We start from the raw sequence: 15,382 nt of genomic DNA, 5'->3' as shown, positions 1-15,382 counted from the left end.
CATAACATTCAATACAAGAACATTCTCTGCTCTCTAACTTAAACATATTCTCTTGGTTTCATTACTTACATTTAGTTGCTTATATTGTTCTTCATTCATTGCTCATTATTGACCATAAAGAGCCTTCGTCAGAGCTCTTAATATTGTTAGCCCTTCATCGGCCATCCATAGCTCAGCATCGAGCTCGACCTCGACCTCGAGGCCCCGTATAGTCAAGCTCGAGGCTCCGATTCTTAGCCACTCAGTTTGCTTAAACATATTATTTTCAAGTTCTTATCTTATTTTCTAGTCTCACACTTAGCATCTATTGCCTAACAAAACTAGCATAAAATTATATCACGTATTTTTAGAACCACAAAATCAGATGTAATTATAATTACCACTTTCAAGGTAAACAATAACATAGTTTTTACCCTCGGTTAAAAACTAGACAACATTTATATATGTAAATTATTTGTAAATTCTCGACGAATTTTTCGGTATTACAATTATCAATAGATTACATAAATGAAATCTAATCTTTTTTTGGTGGTAAAGAAATAATTCTTGGAGTTTTGGTACTATTCCTATGCTTAATAAAGCATGTACTAGTAATTAAACAGTTTTCCATTTTTAATTAATAATTTCAAAAATCAGTAGTGTCAGTTGTCTCTGTTCCTATATCATTGTAAAACCTTCGATCAATGAAGACTTTTTTACCAAATCCAAACATCTAAAAATGAAATTATTTTTGTTGAAATCTGACCCTTTTGCTTAATCAATGGATCTGTCAACTTCTGCTTCTTTTTCATCTTCTTCATCGTCTTCTTGGTTTTCCGGCATAGTTCGTGGCCGTTCCGCTAGTGTCAAGATGCCTAATAAAAATCCGGCCGCCGCAGCCGGCGGTGCTGACAGTGTCTCCGGTGCTGGACCTATTACTGGGAAAAGGCAGTTCCGTGGTGTAATGTTTAAGTATGGTCCTAAGGCAATTCAGGTCTGTTTTTGAGTTTTCAAAGTTCTCTATTTTCTTGTGAAATTTGGACTTTGCTTATTGGCTGCTATTAATTCACATAAACAATGATTTTTGTTTTTTGAGTTTGTTAAGCATTATGGTATATCATGTATGGGAAAGATTTTTCTTTAGCTTACTGTATATAATGGAAAATTACTCATGAAGTATGGTTCTAAGCAAATTTAGGTATACTGAGTTTCTAGGTGCTGTAATTTGTTGGGGATGTTCAACTAAGCAAATCAATTTTCTTTTTGGAGTTCTTGACCAAAGGTTATTAACATATCAAGAAGGTAGATTGGTAATTGTCCCTAAGTTGATTAGTGTTAATTAACTGACCATTAGTTCTTTTAGTTGGATTAATGATTCTGACAACTATATGGGCATGGCGGACCTTGTATTAGGCGAAACATTTCTTGGGGAATGGGTGGAGAGTTGGACTTGGCATTCAAAGATTAATGGGACAACATGTATTCTTATTTGCAGGGAAGTTACTTATAGTGAGTTGGTCAACAACATCATTGCACTTGTGAGTTAAGAATCTGAGCTTTGTGTGTGCTAAGGATTGTGGTGTGTGGGAAATTGTGCTTTAGCTACTGTTCATTGCAACAACAAACTATACCTCAATTCCAAACTAGTTGGGGTCGGTTGTATGAATCATCAGTTCTGTTTAGTTCCGTTTGGACGAGTGCATACCAGTACTTAAGAATTCGTGATTCTCTGACTCTAGAAGTTCGCAACATTTTGAATTATGTTGGGAAAAAATTTCAGATAGTAGTTAACTGCATTGGATCTGGGAGTTTCCAGTTCCATGGAGAAGATTCAGCTTTTGAGTTTTGGGGAGGTTAGGGAGGATTATGGGGAAGTAGTTAGACTATTGTAATTCCTAATGCAGTACTTCATAGTTCATACCATACCTTTCAGATTCGGTGAAATGTGCCATCTTTCGATTCTATTGACCAAACGTTAAACTTGGTGGCGGGTCAATGCTACGAGCATATGATGTTGGGAGAATCCACAAAATTTGCTGCTTTATTTTGCAGATTCATCTATCATTTTGTTGATTAAACGAGATACAATCCATTGGTAAATCTGAGGGTGTTGACCACAAGTGCGAGCCCCTTTTGAGGGTAGACGTAGCATGTCATATATTAGATTGTACGATGAGTTCATCATTAAGTCTATAAGAAATTAAAAATCCTTATATACCGAGGTGCCTTTTAGTGGGAAAACATCGGATACCCATTTGGCCGAAAGATATAATGGCTAGAACCATAAAGGGCAAGATGGAAGTTATACATTAACACCCAGTGTTCTTTAAAGGCGAAAAGCACAAAAAAGCGACAAGGTTCACAAAGCTTGAAGTGAAAAGTAAGAAGTGAAGAGCACATTTCTTTGTAACGAACCGCACAATTTACCGAAAATAAAAAATTATCTAACATATAAGAATTTTGTACCACAATATGCAAATTGTAATTACAATAACTAATTTCACTGTCCAACATACAGTAATGCCGATATAAATCCAACTCCTCGGATTTGCAACTTAAAGAACCAAACTCTTCTTGTTAGGATCATTTTGCGAATCATTGTTTGAAGAGCACACTTCTCTAGAGCGCATTGCTCCATCCGTGAAGCGGTAACTCCTAGCTTCGCATTGCTTCATCGCTTAAGTGACAGAGCGATGTTTTTTTGTAATACTAAACACAAGATGATACAATATGCATTCTCAATATCCATTTTGCTCCATTTGAACCCATTTCATCCCCACACCCAATAAAGCCTTAGGTTCCTACCGCCAAAGGCTTGACCTAATGGTCAATAAAGCTAGAATGGATTATGAGAGACTAGAGTTTAAATTCTAATAGAGCAAAAACATTTAGGTGATTTCTTCTCATATATCTAAACTTTGATGGACAGAGCTACCAGATACATTTTCGGTGTGAAGTAGCAGGTATGGAGTACGCGAGCTGGCCTGAACACCTGTTATTTAATGTAATGACAAAGTAGGTTCTCTTATGCTAGGAATTCTCGATATTTTATACTGGTATGTAAATCTCTAAATAAACTAGAAGAATCTTGGAAAACATCAGACCGAATGGAAGTATACTAATTGATTAAGCCTTAATTCCAACTTGTTGGTAGTGACTGCAAATTTATCTTGTGCAGTAGTTGTGTTTTATTCATCGAACTCCATAGATTTCGAGACAACTTCTCTCCACACGATTTTAGGTCTACATCGACCCCTTTTAACACAATAATCATCATGGTTTTACAATCATGGTCATGGACCGGTGTATTTGGAGTTCTACCTATGACATGGCCTAACTATCTCAGACAACCTTCTCTCATTTTATCCTTTACATGTGCTACTTGTATTTGTTATGTGATTATTTATTCTTTTGGTTAATGTTTTATGGCTGCACATCCATCTTCACATTCATATTTCTACAACATCTTGTAGATATGTTAATGGTAGTTGTCGTTTAGAAACTAAAACTTCAAGTCAACTAGTGGTAGAGTTGCAATGACATACAACAAAAAAGAGAATTGTGTTGTAGAGAGAGAGAGGGGAGTGTTGTCAGGGGGAGTTTGATGATCTCCAAGTGAGGCGTATTATTAGGAGAAAAGTATAACTCCAGTTTGAAGAAGAGTATATGGACTACTATCATAAGCTTCCTTGGAGGATAGTTAGAGACTCGGACACCCAGTGCAAATCAAAAAAAAAAAAAATCAAGCGGAAGACTTAATCTGATAGAATAACCAAAGCCAGTACGACAATGCTAACATACGTCTCTACCCGGAATCCGGTGTCACAATATCACGGACTGTCGATGAATTCTACAAGCAAATGTCTGAAAAGGAAGTACAATCTGTTTCGGAAACAACTGAAAACAGAATACATAATAAGATAGAAGAGAACGTCGGGCATGCGAACGCCTGCAGGACTACCTCGGGATCTCTAGCCGAACTGAAGGCAGCCACCCCAAATGCTACTGTTCAAAAGCTGCTCCGGGATCTGCACATATTGCAGAGTGTAGCATCAGCATAACCGACCCTATGTGCTAGTAAGTGCCTAGCCTAACCTCGGCGAAGTAGTGACGAGGTTAGGACCAGACTACCAGATAAACCTGTGCAGTTATATAATATGCAACAGAAAATAAAACAAGAACAACAAGTAAAGATGGGAGGGGGGTACATGCTACTAGGTATATCAATATCAACAGTAAATCAAGAAAAAGGCATAATGACAACTTAGAATTTACAACAAAACAATAAGGAACTTGTAACAAATCCATAAACACTTTATATCATCAATTGTTGCAGCGCGCAACTCGATCCCAACACATAACAACACTGTTGCGGCGTGCAACCTGATCCATATCATTTATCACTGTTGCGGCGTGCAACCCGATCCAATTATATCATTTATCACTGTTGCGGCGTGCAACCCGATCTAATTATATCATTGTTGCGGCGTGCAACCCGATCCACATATAATATTGTTGTGGTGTGCAACCCGATCCAAATATATCATTGTTGCGGCGTGCAACCCGATCCACATATACAATCAACAACAATCATAACAAGAGTCCCGGCAAGGGATCAATAAAGAACTACACTATCCCGGCAAGGGAATCGACAGTATAAGTAACTACGTCCCGGCAAGGGAGAAACAACTATAACCAGACTTGTTCCAACATCTAACTACCTCAGCTAACACCAATACTCAGTCATAAGTAATTTCCACGAGAATAATCATAGTCCTTGCTCAATACCGAGAATCATCAACTTAAGCATCCGTAGTATTTTAAGAACACAATAAATTACGATTTAAGACTCACGGTCATGCTCGACACTAACGTATAGATACTCGTCACCATGCCTATACGTCGTACTCAACAAGAAACAAGTAGCAAATAGGACACAACTCTTAATCCCTCAAGCTAAGGTTAGGCCAAACACTTACCTCGAACTTCCACAGCTAACTCAAGCCTCAAACACCGCTTTTCCTTTTGAATTTGGCTCCAAATCAATTGTATCTAGACATAATCGACTTAATATCATCAATAAACGCTAAACAATCCAATTCCAATGCTTAATTATAGCTTTCCCATCATTCTTTCCAAAAAGTCAAAAATTGGTTCGGGTCCGCTTGGTCAAAACACGAGGTTCAGACCAAAATCCGATCACCCATTCACCCACGAGCCCGAATATACAATTAGTTCCAAAATATTACCCCAAAACGAGGTCTAAATCCCAAATATACAAAAAAAACTAACTCTACCCAAATCCCTAATTTTCTACCCTTAAAAACATGATTTAGGCCTAAAAATCTAATGGGTGTTAATGGAAATTAAAGAAAATGAGTCTAAGATTACATACCTATGAATTGGTGGTGAAATCCTCTTTCAAAAATCGCCCAATTTGGAGTTTGGAAGAAGAAGCTATGAAATTTTGATTATGTCCCTTTTTGCTTCTGTTTTAAAATCACTGGACAGGCCTTCATAGCGTTCGCAATAGGCCTGTCGCGTTCGCGAAGAGTTGGGCCTAAGTGACCTTTGCGTTCGCGACATTGGGCTCGCGTTCGCGGAGCTTTGACCCCTCGAGCCTTCGCGTTCGCGGGCTAATGGCCGCGTTCGTGTAGAACAAAATGTGAACCCCTCCCCAGGCCTTTAACCTTACGCGTTCGCGTGTGCCTCGACGCGTTCGCGAAGGGTACTCCCCCCTCAGCCTTGCGTTCGCGAAGAAGAAAACTAGCACCTGGGAAGTTTGCCTTACGCGTTCGCGAGTTGGACCACGCGAACGCGAAGAACAAAATCCCTGTGCACTGAACAACCAAAAACCTGCAACTTTCAATAGTTCGAAAACTTTTCGAAACCCATCCGAAACTCACCCGAGCCCTCGGGGCTCCAAACCAAACATACGTACTAACTCAAAAACATCATATGAACTTATCCGTGCGATCAAATCGCCAAAATAACCTCTTAAACAACGAATTTAGCATAGAAATCTAAGAAAAATTTCAAAACTTTCAAAGTAGGAATTTTCACAACTACGGATCCGAATCACCTCAAACGACTTCCGTTTCTTACCAAATTTCACAGACTCATCTTATTTCACATATAAGACTTGTACCGGGCTCCGGATCCAGAATACGGACCCGATACCATCAAATTCTAAATACATTTCATTTCCAAAACTCATAGAAATTTCCAGAAAATAATTTTCTTTAAAAATTTATTTCTCGGGCCTGGGACCTTGGAATTCGATTTCGGGCATACGCCCAAGTCCCATATTTTTCTACGGACCCTCCGGGACCGTCAAATCACGGGTCCGGGTCCGTTTACCCAAAATGTTGACCGAAGTCAACTGAAATGCATTTTAAGTCGAAATTTCAACATTTTTCACAGATTTTCACATAATAGCTTTTCGGCTACGCGCCCGGACTGCGCACGCAAATCGAGGTGATGCTGAAAGAGGTTTTTAAGACCTCGGAACACAGAATTCTTTTTAAAAACAAGTGATGATCTTTTGGGTCATCACAATAACTTTATGTTCCTCCACAATTTTATTTGTCTCCTCCACTTCCTTATTTAGATAGGACCTCTGATTTCATGATAAGTGGGGGGCTTCATTCCAGGTCCATATTGACCAACGACCTCAATAAAGTCTTCAAAAATGTCAGTATAGTTGGCGCAAATGAATGGGAGCTTGCATAATAGACCCATCGTGCAAAAGCTTTAAGTGCACGATCTCTTAAAATGTCCTTGGCAATTTTTTGCAAATCTTTTCCACCGCTCTTTGCTTCTGTCTTCTTTGGGAAATAACAATCTATAGGACCTTTAGTCCTACTCGTACCCGTTGATCCGAGATTGCATCTCTTCCCCATTTTGTTGGAACTTGGTAGTAACCAATTAGCAGCTTCACTTTCTTCCATATGATCATCAAGATTGGTCATAAATGGTTGATGACTCATTTGATGTTTTAGCTCCTTCTTCTCATCAAAATTCTTTATTTCCTCCCTCACATTCGGCGGCCATTTCCGACAACTTGTGACGTTTCTATCGTCGCCAATAAGATGGAATTTAAAGCAATAAACTTTTCCTGTGATAATCTTGTTACAAAGCTTGCATATAACATTTGTTATTCTTCTCATTAACTTTATCGCCATATTGTCAAGCCGGATCTTTCTCTTTCGAACTTTGAGACATTTTTAATCCCTATTAAGATATAAAAAAACAAATATAAAGATATAAGCTGAAAATATAACATATATATTTTAGCTGAAATTAGCAACACCTTAATTAAATTAAATTTAATTACTTAAATCGGTAACATTTCAAATGAAAAAAATATAATAATTAAGTTTATAAACTGAGATATACACAAAAATTAATAAACAAAGGCTGAATAAGAAGGAAAAAAAAGACTGATGCCTGCCCTAGCAGTGTGCAGCAGTTGACGCCTCGACGAGAAGAAAGAATAGAGAAAAAAAAAAGGGAAGAAAAATTACCTGGAGGCTGGAGCGGCGGACCCTAGCAGCAGCAGTCTGCTCGATGGAAGAAGAAATGTCTTTGCTTTGGGTTGGGGTCTATGTTTTGTATAATTAAAAAAAAAGACCCAATCTTTTTTTTTAAATTGACCTATTTAAATGAAGCGATCGCTTTTTTCGCTTCGTTTCTCGATTCAAGTATTGAAGCGCTCGCTTTCGTAAATCGATTCGCTTCCGGATCAGAAAAGTGATGGGTCGTCGCCTCGCGTCGCTCGCTTTTTCGAACACTGTCTCTAAAGCAGTCTGGATTTGCTCACGTTAATCCTTCAACATTTGTTTGTGCTCATAACTGGTCCTTCTAGCTAGTGGAATGTTATTTCCATCAAACATTATCTTGACTGGAACATGTTTTTTATATGGGGACACAGATCATAACTCGAGGGAAGAGTATGACCAATCAAGAATTAAACCTAAAATAATCAAACACAAAATACCGAACCAAACTGCCTTACGTTGCTATTTTTCTCCTCCAATCCTTTTCCTCAATAAGTTAGAGGTCTCTGTCCTTCTATTGCCTGTCAAATTGAAGAATGCACAGTGGAGAAACATTCTGCTTATTCCCCTTCTCCCCTAAAGCTTGGCAGCTTGCTAAAAGACAATGTGTAGGGAACAGGGGGAAAAAGTTTCAATTTAAGGAAGTAATTATAGAATCAAAAGCTTCAAGGACTTCCAATGCCATTTACTCTTATGTACACAATTCTCTAACGTGATGCCTTCAATTTCTTGCAGGTTGCTTTTAAAACGGGTGATTATAAACAACAGGTCATTTTCATAGGTGGACTAACGGATGGATTTTTAGCTACTGAGTATGTATCTTATTACATTGGTTTAAACATCCCTCTCACCCATCTGCCCTCTCTTCCTCTTTTCTCATTCCCTTCTCCATGTTTTTGTTTTCTTTTTTCACTTTTTTGTTCATGGTCTGGATTAAGGGTGTTCAAAATATATTGAAGATAAGGTCTTTCTTTTCAAACTGGCTTATCAAAGAAAGAAAAAATGATTTTCTTTTCGAACTGTTCCTTATTTGACTTGGCTCAATTCAAATGACTTATCAAAGATTTTGCATTTTCCATAATCACGAAAATTTTGGACTAAGGTCCTCAGTGATAACATTTTAAATTTAAAGAAAATTACCTTGAAATTCTTTTTCTGCAACCTATTCCCCAAAACTGTATTTAAATCTGCTGCTACTTGCCCTTGGTCCTTTTGACTTTTCCTTTTCTAATGTGGTTCTGCCTTTGTCAACTGTTGAAAATTGTTAAAAGAAGCAAAGAAAAATTTATTTACTTTAGCTCTTTATTGCTCACCGAAAGATAAGAAGAATTGAGCAAGTTCTGTTAAAGGCAGTGGCGGAGTCAGGATCTCCACGAAGGGGGTTAATTTTTTTTTTTTTGTAGCTAGTGGGAATTGAACCTATGACCTTATGAAGATTTTGAGTCCCCCTTGACCACTAAACTACACTTTTGGATTGTGTTAAGGGGGTTCAAAACTTAATATATAGAGGTAAAAAACAGATTTTGCCTTATATATACAGTGTAATTTTTCGGCGAAGGGGGTTCGGGTGAACCCCCTTCCACCCCCCTAAATCCGCCCCTGCACATAACACATTATTTTATCTGTATGCTTATATTGGTTCGAACAAGAGTTGAAGTCTTTTCTACAAGGCTGAACGCACACACAAAAAAGAAGATAAAGGAACCAAAAATAAAGAGAATGAAAGTTAATGACGTTAAATCCACAAAGCTCTCCCACGTCGAGCAGCAAAATCATCAAATATACTCTTGATAGCCCTTCCTACTTCTTTTGTCTTTTGTGGTTATTAAACTTGATGATCTCCGTTATTGCAGTTACTTAGAGCCTCTGGCTATTGCTTTGGATAAAGAAAAATGGTCATTGGTTCAGCTTCTACTTTCATCATCTTATAGTGGATATGGAACGTCAAGCTTGAGACAAGTAAAAATTTCTTCCTCCTCTTTCCACGTATATTCAAACTGTTCTCATTGATATGTAGATTCTTGTACTAGATCTGAGGTATCAGCAAGAGGGTGTATTTTACTCAATATTTCCATGTCAATATATTTTGTTCAAGTTCTCGACATGCTTATTAGGTTATTCCATCATTGATCATGTACTTTGAAAGGTAAAAGTTACAATCTCTCTCAACTCATTTAGTCCATAGAAAGAAGAAAAATAAAGGGCAGCCCGGTGAACAAAGCATCATGCATTCACGCAGGTCCATAGAAACATGTTCTTATATATGCCTTCTCCTGAAAACAATAAAGACTTTTAAAGAAGGAAAAGCTTAATTTTTGCAATCCTGTTCCGGAAAAACTTAAATTGTGCAATTTCAAGGATGTCTTGGACAGCCGGAAGACATCATAATTCAGTGCAAATTTGCTCGTGGTTTGTTTTTCAGAAGGTTTGATACCGAAACTTGTTAGAAGTTCCTTAATCATAAAGGATTTATGATGGGTAAGGGCTTGACACAGTTTTAAGGTCAGAAGGATATAAAAGGAGCTGGACTAGAGACAATTTACTCTGTTTGCAAGGCTGGAAATCAAAGAGGAATTGTGTTGAGAAAAAGGAATAGATCACATAATAACTCCTAGATCTCTCGGACATGGAACTTAAGCTAAGATTTGCTTCACATGATTTTAAGGCAGTTGCTTTGGGATCTTTACTCGCTGAAGTTTTTAATGAATTGAAAATGTTGGAATGGTGTTTGTAGTTGTTAAGATTTGAGGAACACGAATTAGAAATTCCTGTTGGATTGTTTAAACCCCCATACAGCTCCATCTTCATCTAAATTAGTGCTTGAACATGGCTATCACCCTCACTTTCCTATACTTGTCATATAACTGGAAAGGTTGCTGCCAGTTCTTCTATATACTCTCATTCAGAAGTGCATGGAACTTGACCAAAAGATGTTATTCTCAAATTCAGCATGTTGGTCAGTGGCAATTTTTTGAACAATAGATCATAAACTATAAATTAGGCCCTCTTGGAAGAGTGGGAACACAAGTTTGGGATAAATGGTATGAGAACAAACCTCTATCCCATTCCCCACCACAAAAAAAAAAAAGGAAAGAAAGAAGAATGATCTACAACAGCACAAGGCTTACATATGATTCTATACCAAGCACCCAAGGGTTGGTCAATGAAGTGGGAAGAGGACCACAAGGTGTCAGGTTCAAATTCCATCGGAGGCAAAAAACACTTGGTGATTTCTTTCTATCTGCCTAACCTTGGTAAGCAGAGTTACCTGGTACCTGTGCTGGTGGGAGGTAGCAGGTACCCAGTGGAATAGCTGAGGTGTACAAGCCGGCCCGGACACCATCGTCATAAAGAATAACGATTTTGTACCAATTTATGGTGTCATATATATACCTATAAAACGTTAAACCTTGCATTCCCCAATATGTTTTACTCAAATGTCAAGCCTCATTTTCTTGTGAAATCGTCATGTCCCAGATCTGCTTTTGTATTAATGATTATTTTCCTATTTTAGTCTTCATTTGGTTTTCAAAAAAGCATGTTATTATGTCTATGTTTGACGTCCTAACACCTGTGCATTCAAAATATTGCGTTTATATATTTACCACACTCAATAATGTTTCCTGTTTTGGGAGCATAAACCTTTGGATCTGCTTGTTAGAGCTATTCCTCTTTTTGCTTGTGTTTGTGAGCTTAACTTCCTTCGACCTCCGTGAATTTCTAAAGGACGCAACGGAGCTTGATCAGTTGATAAGTTACTTGATAAACAAGGAAGATTCTGAAGGGGTGGTACTACTCGGGCACAGCACTGGCTGTCAGGTAGGTATTTGTTTCTTTGTATGGACGAATCGAACATTTGATACTACTACATTAAAAAAAGCATGTAATATCATTATGCACGAAACGTGAGGATAGAGGAAGCTGACTTTCTCTATTTGTATACAGGATATTGTGTATTACATGCGCACAAATGCTGCATGCTCCAGAGCAGTACGTGCAGCCATATTGCAGGTAATACCTGCTTAAAAATTGTAGTTTAAGTTGCCTCTTTTGGTACAAATAAATTCAGTACATGCTTCCTACCATTTTAGCTGAATGTGCTAATTTACTGTACCTCAATGCTCATGATAGCACATGCAATGGATATGGTCCTTTGAGCTCTAATGGTTTATCCAAATCTCTGTCTTTCTTTAGTGAGGAGAAATTTGTAAAATGGACAAGATTTTGCCTCTTGATATCTTTATTACTTCATACCTGATATGTGACTCTTGCAGTTACTGGTAAATGACCTACATTTAGTTCGAATGGAGCTAAGGCAGTCTTCAAAGTCATATGCTGTTTGAGTTTTGCAGTTTCTGTGTGTGTGTGTGTGTGGGGGGGGGGGGGGTTGATGAAAATAATGGTGAGATGGGAAGGAGGAAAATATAATTGTTGCGGTCAGTGACTGGCGTTTACAGACATTCAATTATGAGAGTTCAGGTGCTTTTCCTCTGAGAGAGAATCAAGCTGGCAGTGTAATCTTATCTCAAGAGATCAGTCTTAAGCGTGGTGAATATGGAGACAGCATTTAGAATAGTATCTGTGTTCTCATAGCCACTTTTATGCGGCCAACTTTATGTAATCTGGGTAATGTGCTGCTTTCAGCATCAACCATAATGTTCTTTTGGCTTTTCAGGCTCCAGTTAGCGATCGAGAATACAAAGCCACTCTTCCTGATACTGCTTCTATGATTGACTTGGCCTCAAACATGATAAGTGAAGGCCGTGAATCAGAGTTAATGCCAAGGGAGGCAAATCCAGATGCCCCAATTACTGCCTTTAGGTAAGGACGATGATGTAGTCCAGTTACTTTCCCATATACTGCACTCTACCACTTCATGATCATGGTTTCTACTGAATCTTAATTCAAAGGAGGTCAACTACAACAACTACGAAAAATCCAGTGTAATCCCACGGGGGAGGGTAGTATGTACGGGTAGTATGTACACAGACCTTATCCCTACCTTGTGGAGGTAGAGAGGCGGTTTCCGATAGACCTTAGGCTCAGGAAAAACATAGTTACAGCATAGTTGAAAAGAAAAAAAGAAAAAAGGAGGTCTATATGTATTAAAAAGCATGCTCCAAGTTAGTTTATTACAATTACGAAGTTTTGATAATGGACAATAATTATCAAATAAAAACCGTGAATTAATTGCAATAAGACACCTTTTCCTGCTATTTGTTCAACTGGAATTTATAATAAGGCAAGATATTGAGGATGACGTGGAAAATGCCTCACAATGAAGAGGTCCTTCAGAAACTTTTAGCGGAGTTCTTCCACTGAGGCATAAGTGGGTTCTCTGGCATATATGATACCAGAAAAGAAGGCCATCATAGATATGATAGAGGTCTGAACAAGAAGTTGGATTTCTTGTTTGGAATCTCAAGTCTTTGCTTACTCTTTTCTACACATGGTTGCCTTCCTAATAATGATGTTTTTGACAGATATCACTCACTTTGCGCATACAATGGCGAGGACGACTTGTTCAGTTCTGACTTTAGTGATGACCAGCTGAAGCAAAGACTTGGGCACATGTCTAACACTCCTTGTCAGGTTGAGACCTTTTAGTTTACTATGTAGAAAGACTTTAGTTTAGGTCCGAGCAATTTATGTTACTTTTTAAGTGTTACATGGCAAAAGAAAGAAACAGACATGGTGAATTTCCTGGATAAAATGTCACTTTTGACATTTTCCACTTAGCCCTAGAAATTTCAATCTGTTTACAAGGACAAAATGGCAGGTTCTGATTCTCACCTATTCTCTGCAGGTTATATTTTCCATGGGTGACGAGTACGTTCCAGATTATGTTGACAAGAAAGCGTTGGTTGATAGGCAAGCACAAAACCTTATGCAGTCTGTGATGATCTCAGTGCACTAATACTTTTTTATGTGTTTTCTCGTACATTTGTCCTCATGATTACTTGACCATAGTTCTTGTCTACGCATTTTTTAACTTGGTGCAGATTGTGTAGAGCAATGGGTGGTGCTGAAAAAGTTGAAATTGAACATGGGAACCATTCTCTATCTAACAGAGTTGCTGAAGCTGTTGAAGCCATAATGAGCTTCGTCAAGCGAGAAGGTCCGAGCGGGTGGGATGATCCATGGAACTAAACGGGTTGATCCTGCAACTTGAATGAATTATTTTGCCTTTACATTCTTTGTTTCTATGTATCTTATCAGTTACATGTACACTGCAGATTGAGGAAAGTACAATATTATTTGTCTTTACCTAGCGAATGGTAGTCTAGAAGAGCATATCATTTCTTTCCATTCTTTGTCATGAATATTTGGAATTGATTCTTCGCAAGATTGGGAATTGAATATTTATCCTTCTTTTATTGGAGTAATTTTGTGGATTCTTGGATCTGAATATTTTCATTGTAAAAGGTTGTGTTGTCTTGTATATTTATTGTGGAAAGAAAGCACAATCGTGCTTTTCTTTAATTTATTTGACATGTACATTTGATTTGTTAGTTTACTACATTTGTTTGTGTCTAGTTTCTAGCTTGGATATTTTCTCGGTGTAAAAGAAAAATAAAAACTTGTATATATTCTTAAATTAAAAATTTAAGGGGTCGTTTGGTTTAGAAACAAGTTTTACTGGGATTATGATGTGTGGATTATACTACGAGGATTTTTTTTTTTTATAGAATTTCCCAGATTTCCTGGGGTGTTGTATTTATTTCCAAAATATAGGAGGAGGATGTGAGCATTTACCTCCAAGGATTACAACATAATGATATACATCTGACAGAGGTTGTTACATAAGTTTGCGCCTCTGTTAAAGTACAAGACATTTACTACTTAGCTAACAAAAAAATTTGCTTTGTCATATTTAAGCCTAACAATAGGCATCTGGTGTTTGTCAAGCACAAAAGAACTTTTAGTTCCTTTTGGGAGTTGTTGGAAAGAAAGGTATAATTTGGCTTCAGAGTTAGTAGTTGCCAATTTTGCGAGAGAATCTGCTACTTCATTTGCCTCCCTGAAGCAATGCACAAGGCTAATATTGGCCTGGTTCATTATTTGCGAAGTGTCTTTTATGATCTTCTTCAACCTATAGTTGTTGGTATCACCCTCCTTAAGTATATTCATTACCAGCATTGAGTCCAATTCAATTGTGAAGTCTGAGAACCCATTTTGTACACACCAATTAATGTCAAACATAGCAGCTTGAGCCTCTGCCATGTTATTGCTGCTGCATTTTGAAGGAATTGAGAAGGCCATAATGAGATCTCCTAGGTCGTTTCTCACTACTCCTCCCAATCCCGCTTTTCCATTACCATGAATAAAGCTTCCATCAGTGTTTACTTTAATTGATCCCTGTTTAGGTTTGTTCCAGCATATTGAGATAGCCTTAGGAATAGGTTGAAGTTTCATCATGTTGTCACAAAAGTTGGTCCAAGGCAATGTTAGCTTGCATTTTGGGAAAGCTCTATTGATTGCAGCTTGAGTATTCCAGTAAATCTGTTGTTTCATCTTGTAGTAGTTGAACCTCTTTTTATCACCTATTTGCAAGAACATCTACTCTTCCACATCTCCCAGCATATTATAATAGGGATGATTTGGAGAGCAAGTTTGTGAAGAGCATTATTGGATTTTTGTAGCCACCAATGATTTATTAATCCTTTAATTGGCAATTGCATAGGAATGATTCCTAGGGGGGATCCTATAGCTTTCCAGATATACCTAGCTGCATCACTCTCAACAAAAACATGTTGCATAGTTTCTTTTTTTGGGTTAGTGCAGCAGTTACAATTAGAAGTAATATTCTTACCAAGATTAAGGATAATATCATCAAAAGGAAG

General features: G+C 37.8%; 1 protein-coding gene across 1 annotated transcript; it reads left to right on the top strand.

Annotated features, from left to right (window-relative positions):
• The first annotated feature begins 619 nt into the window (after window positions 1-619).
• Window positions 620-13,980, top strand: LOC107810753 (UPF0613 protein PB24D3.06c-like). The gene is made up of 9 exons (XM_075257238.1): window positions 620-973; window positions 8,274-8,350; window positions 9,392-9,497; window positions 11,265-11,357; window positions 11,484-11,549; window positions 12,214-12,359; window positions 13,022-13,130; window positions 13,345-13,409; window positions 13,541-13,980. The coding sequence occupies exons 1-9, from the start codon at window positions 761-763 to the stop codon at window positions 13,686-13,688; spliced, it is 1,023 nt and encodes a 340-aa protein (XP_075113339.1). The 5' UTR covers window positions 620-760; the 3' UTR covers window positions 13,689-13,980.
• The last annotated feature ends 1,402 nt before the right edge of the window (window positions 13,981-15,382 follow it).

Source organism: Nicotiana tabacum, chromosome 7 (assembly GCF_000715075.1).
Source record: "Nicotiana tabacum cultivar K326 chromosome 7, ASM71507v2, whole genome shotgun sequence".
Taxonomy (NCBI): domain Eukaryota; kingdom Viridiplantae; phylum Streptophyta; class Magnoliopsida; order Solanales; family Solanaceae; genus Nicotiana; species Nicotiana tabacum.
The sequence above is the reverse complement of the archived record's forward strand: the minus strand, read 5'-3'. Positions and strand labels throughout refer to the sequence as shown.

Bases quoted from the DNA above. Each gene is read 5' to 3' on its own strand.
- LOC107810753 (XM_075257238.1), top strand. From the start codon at position 761: ATGGATCTGTCAACTTCTGCTTCTTTTTCATCTTCTTCATCGTCTTCT. The intron at 11,358-11,483 runs GTAGGTATTTGT...ATTTGTATACAG, and splicing joins GGCACAGCACTGGCTGTCAG to GATATTGTGTATTACATGCG. The intron at 13,410-13,540 runs GCAAGCACAAAA...AACTTGGTGCAG, and splicing joins AAGAAAGCGTTGGTTGATAG to ATTGTGTAGAGCAATGGGTG.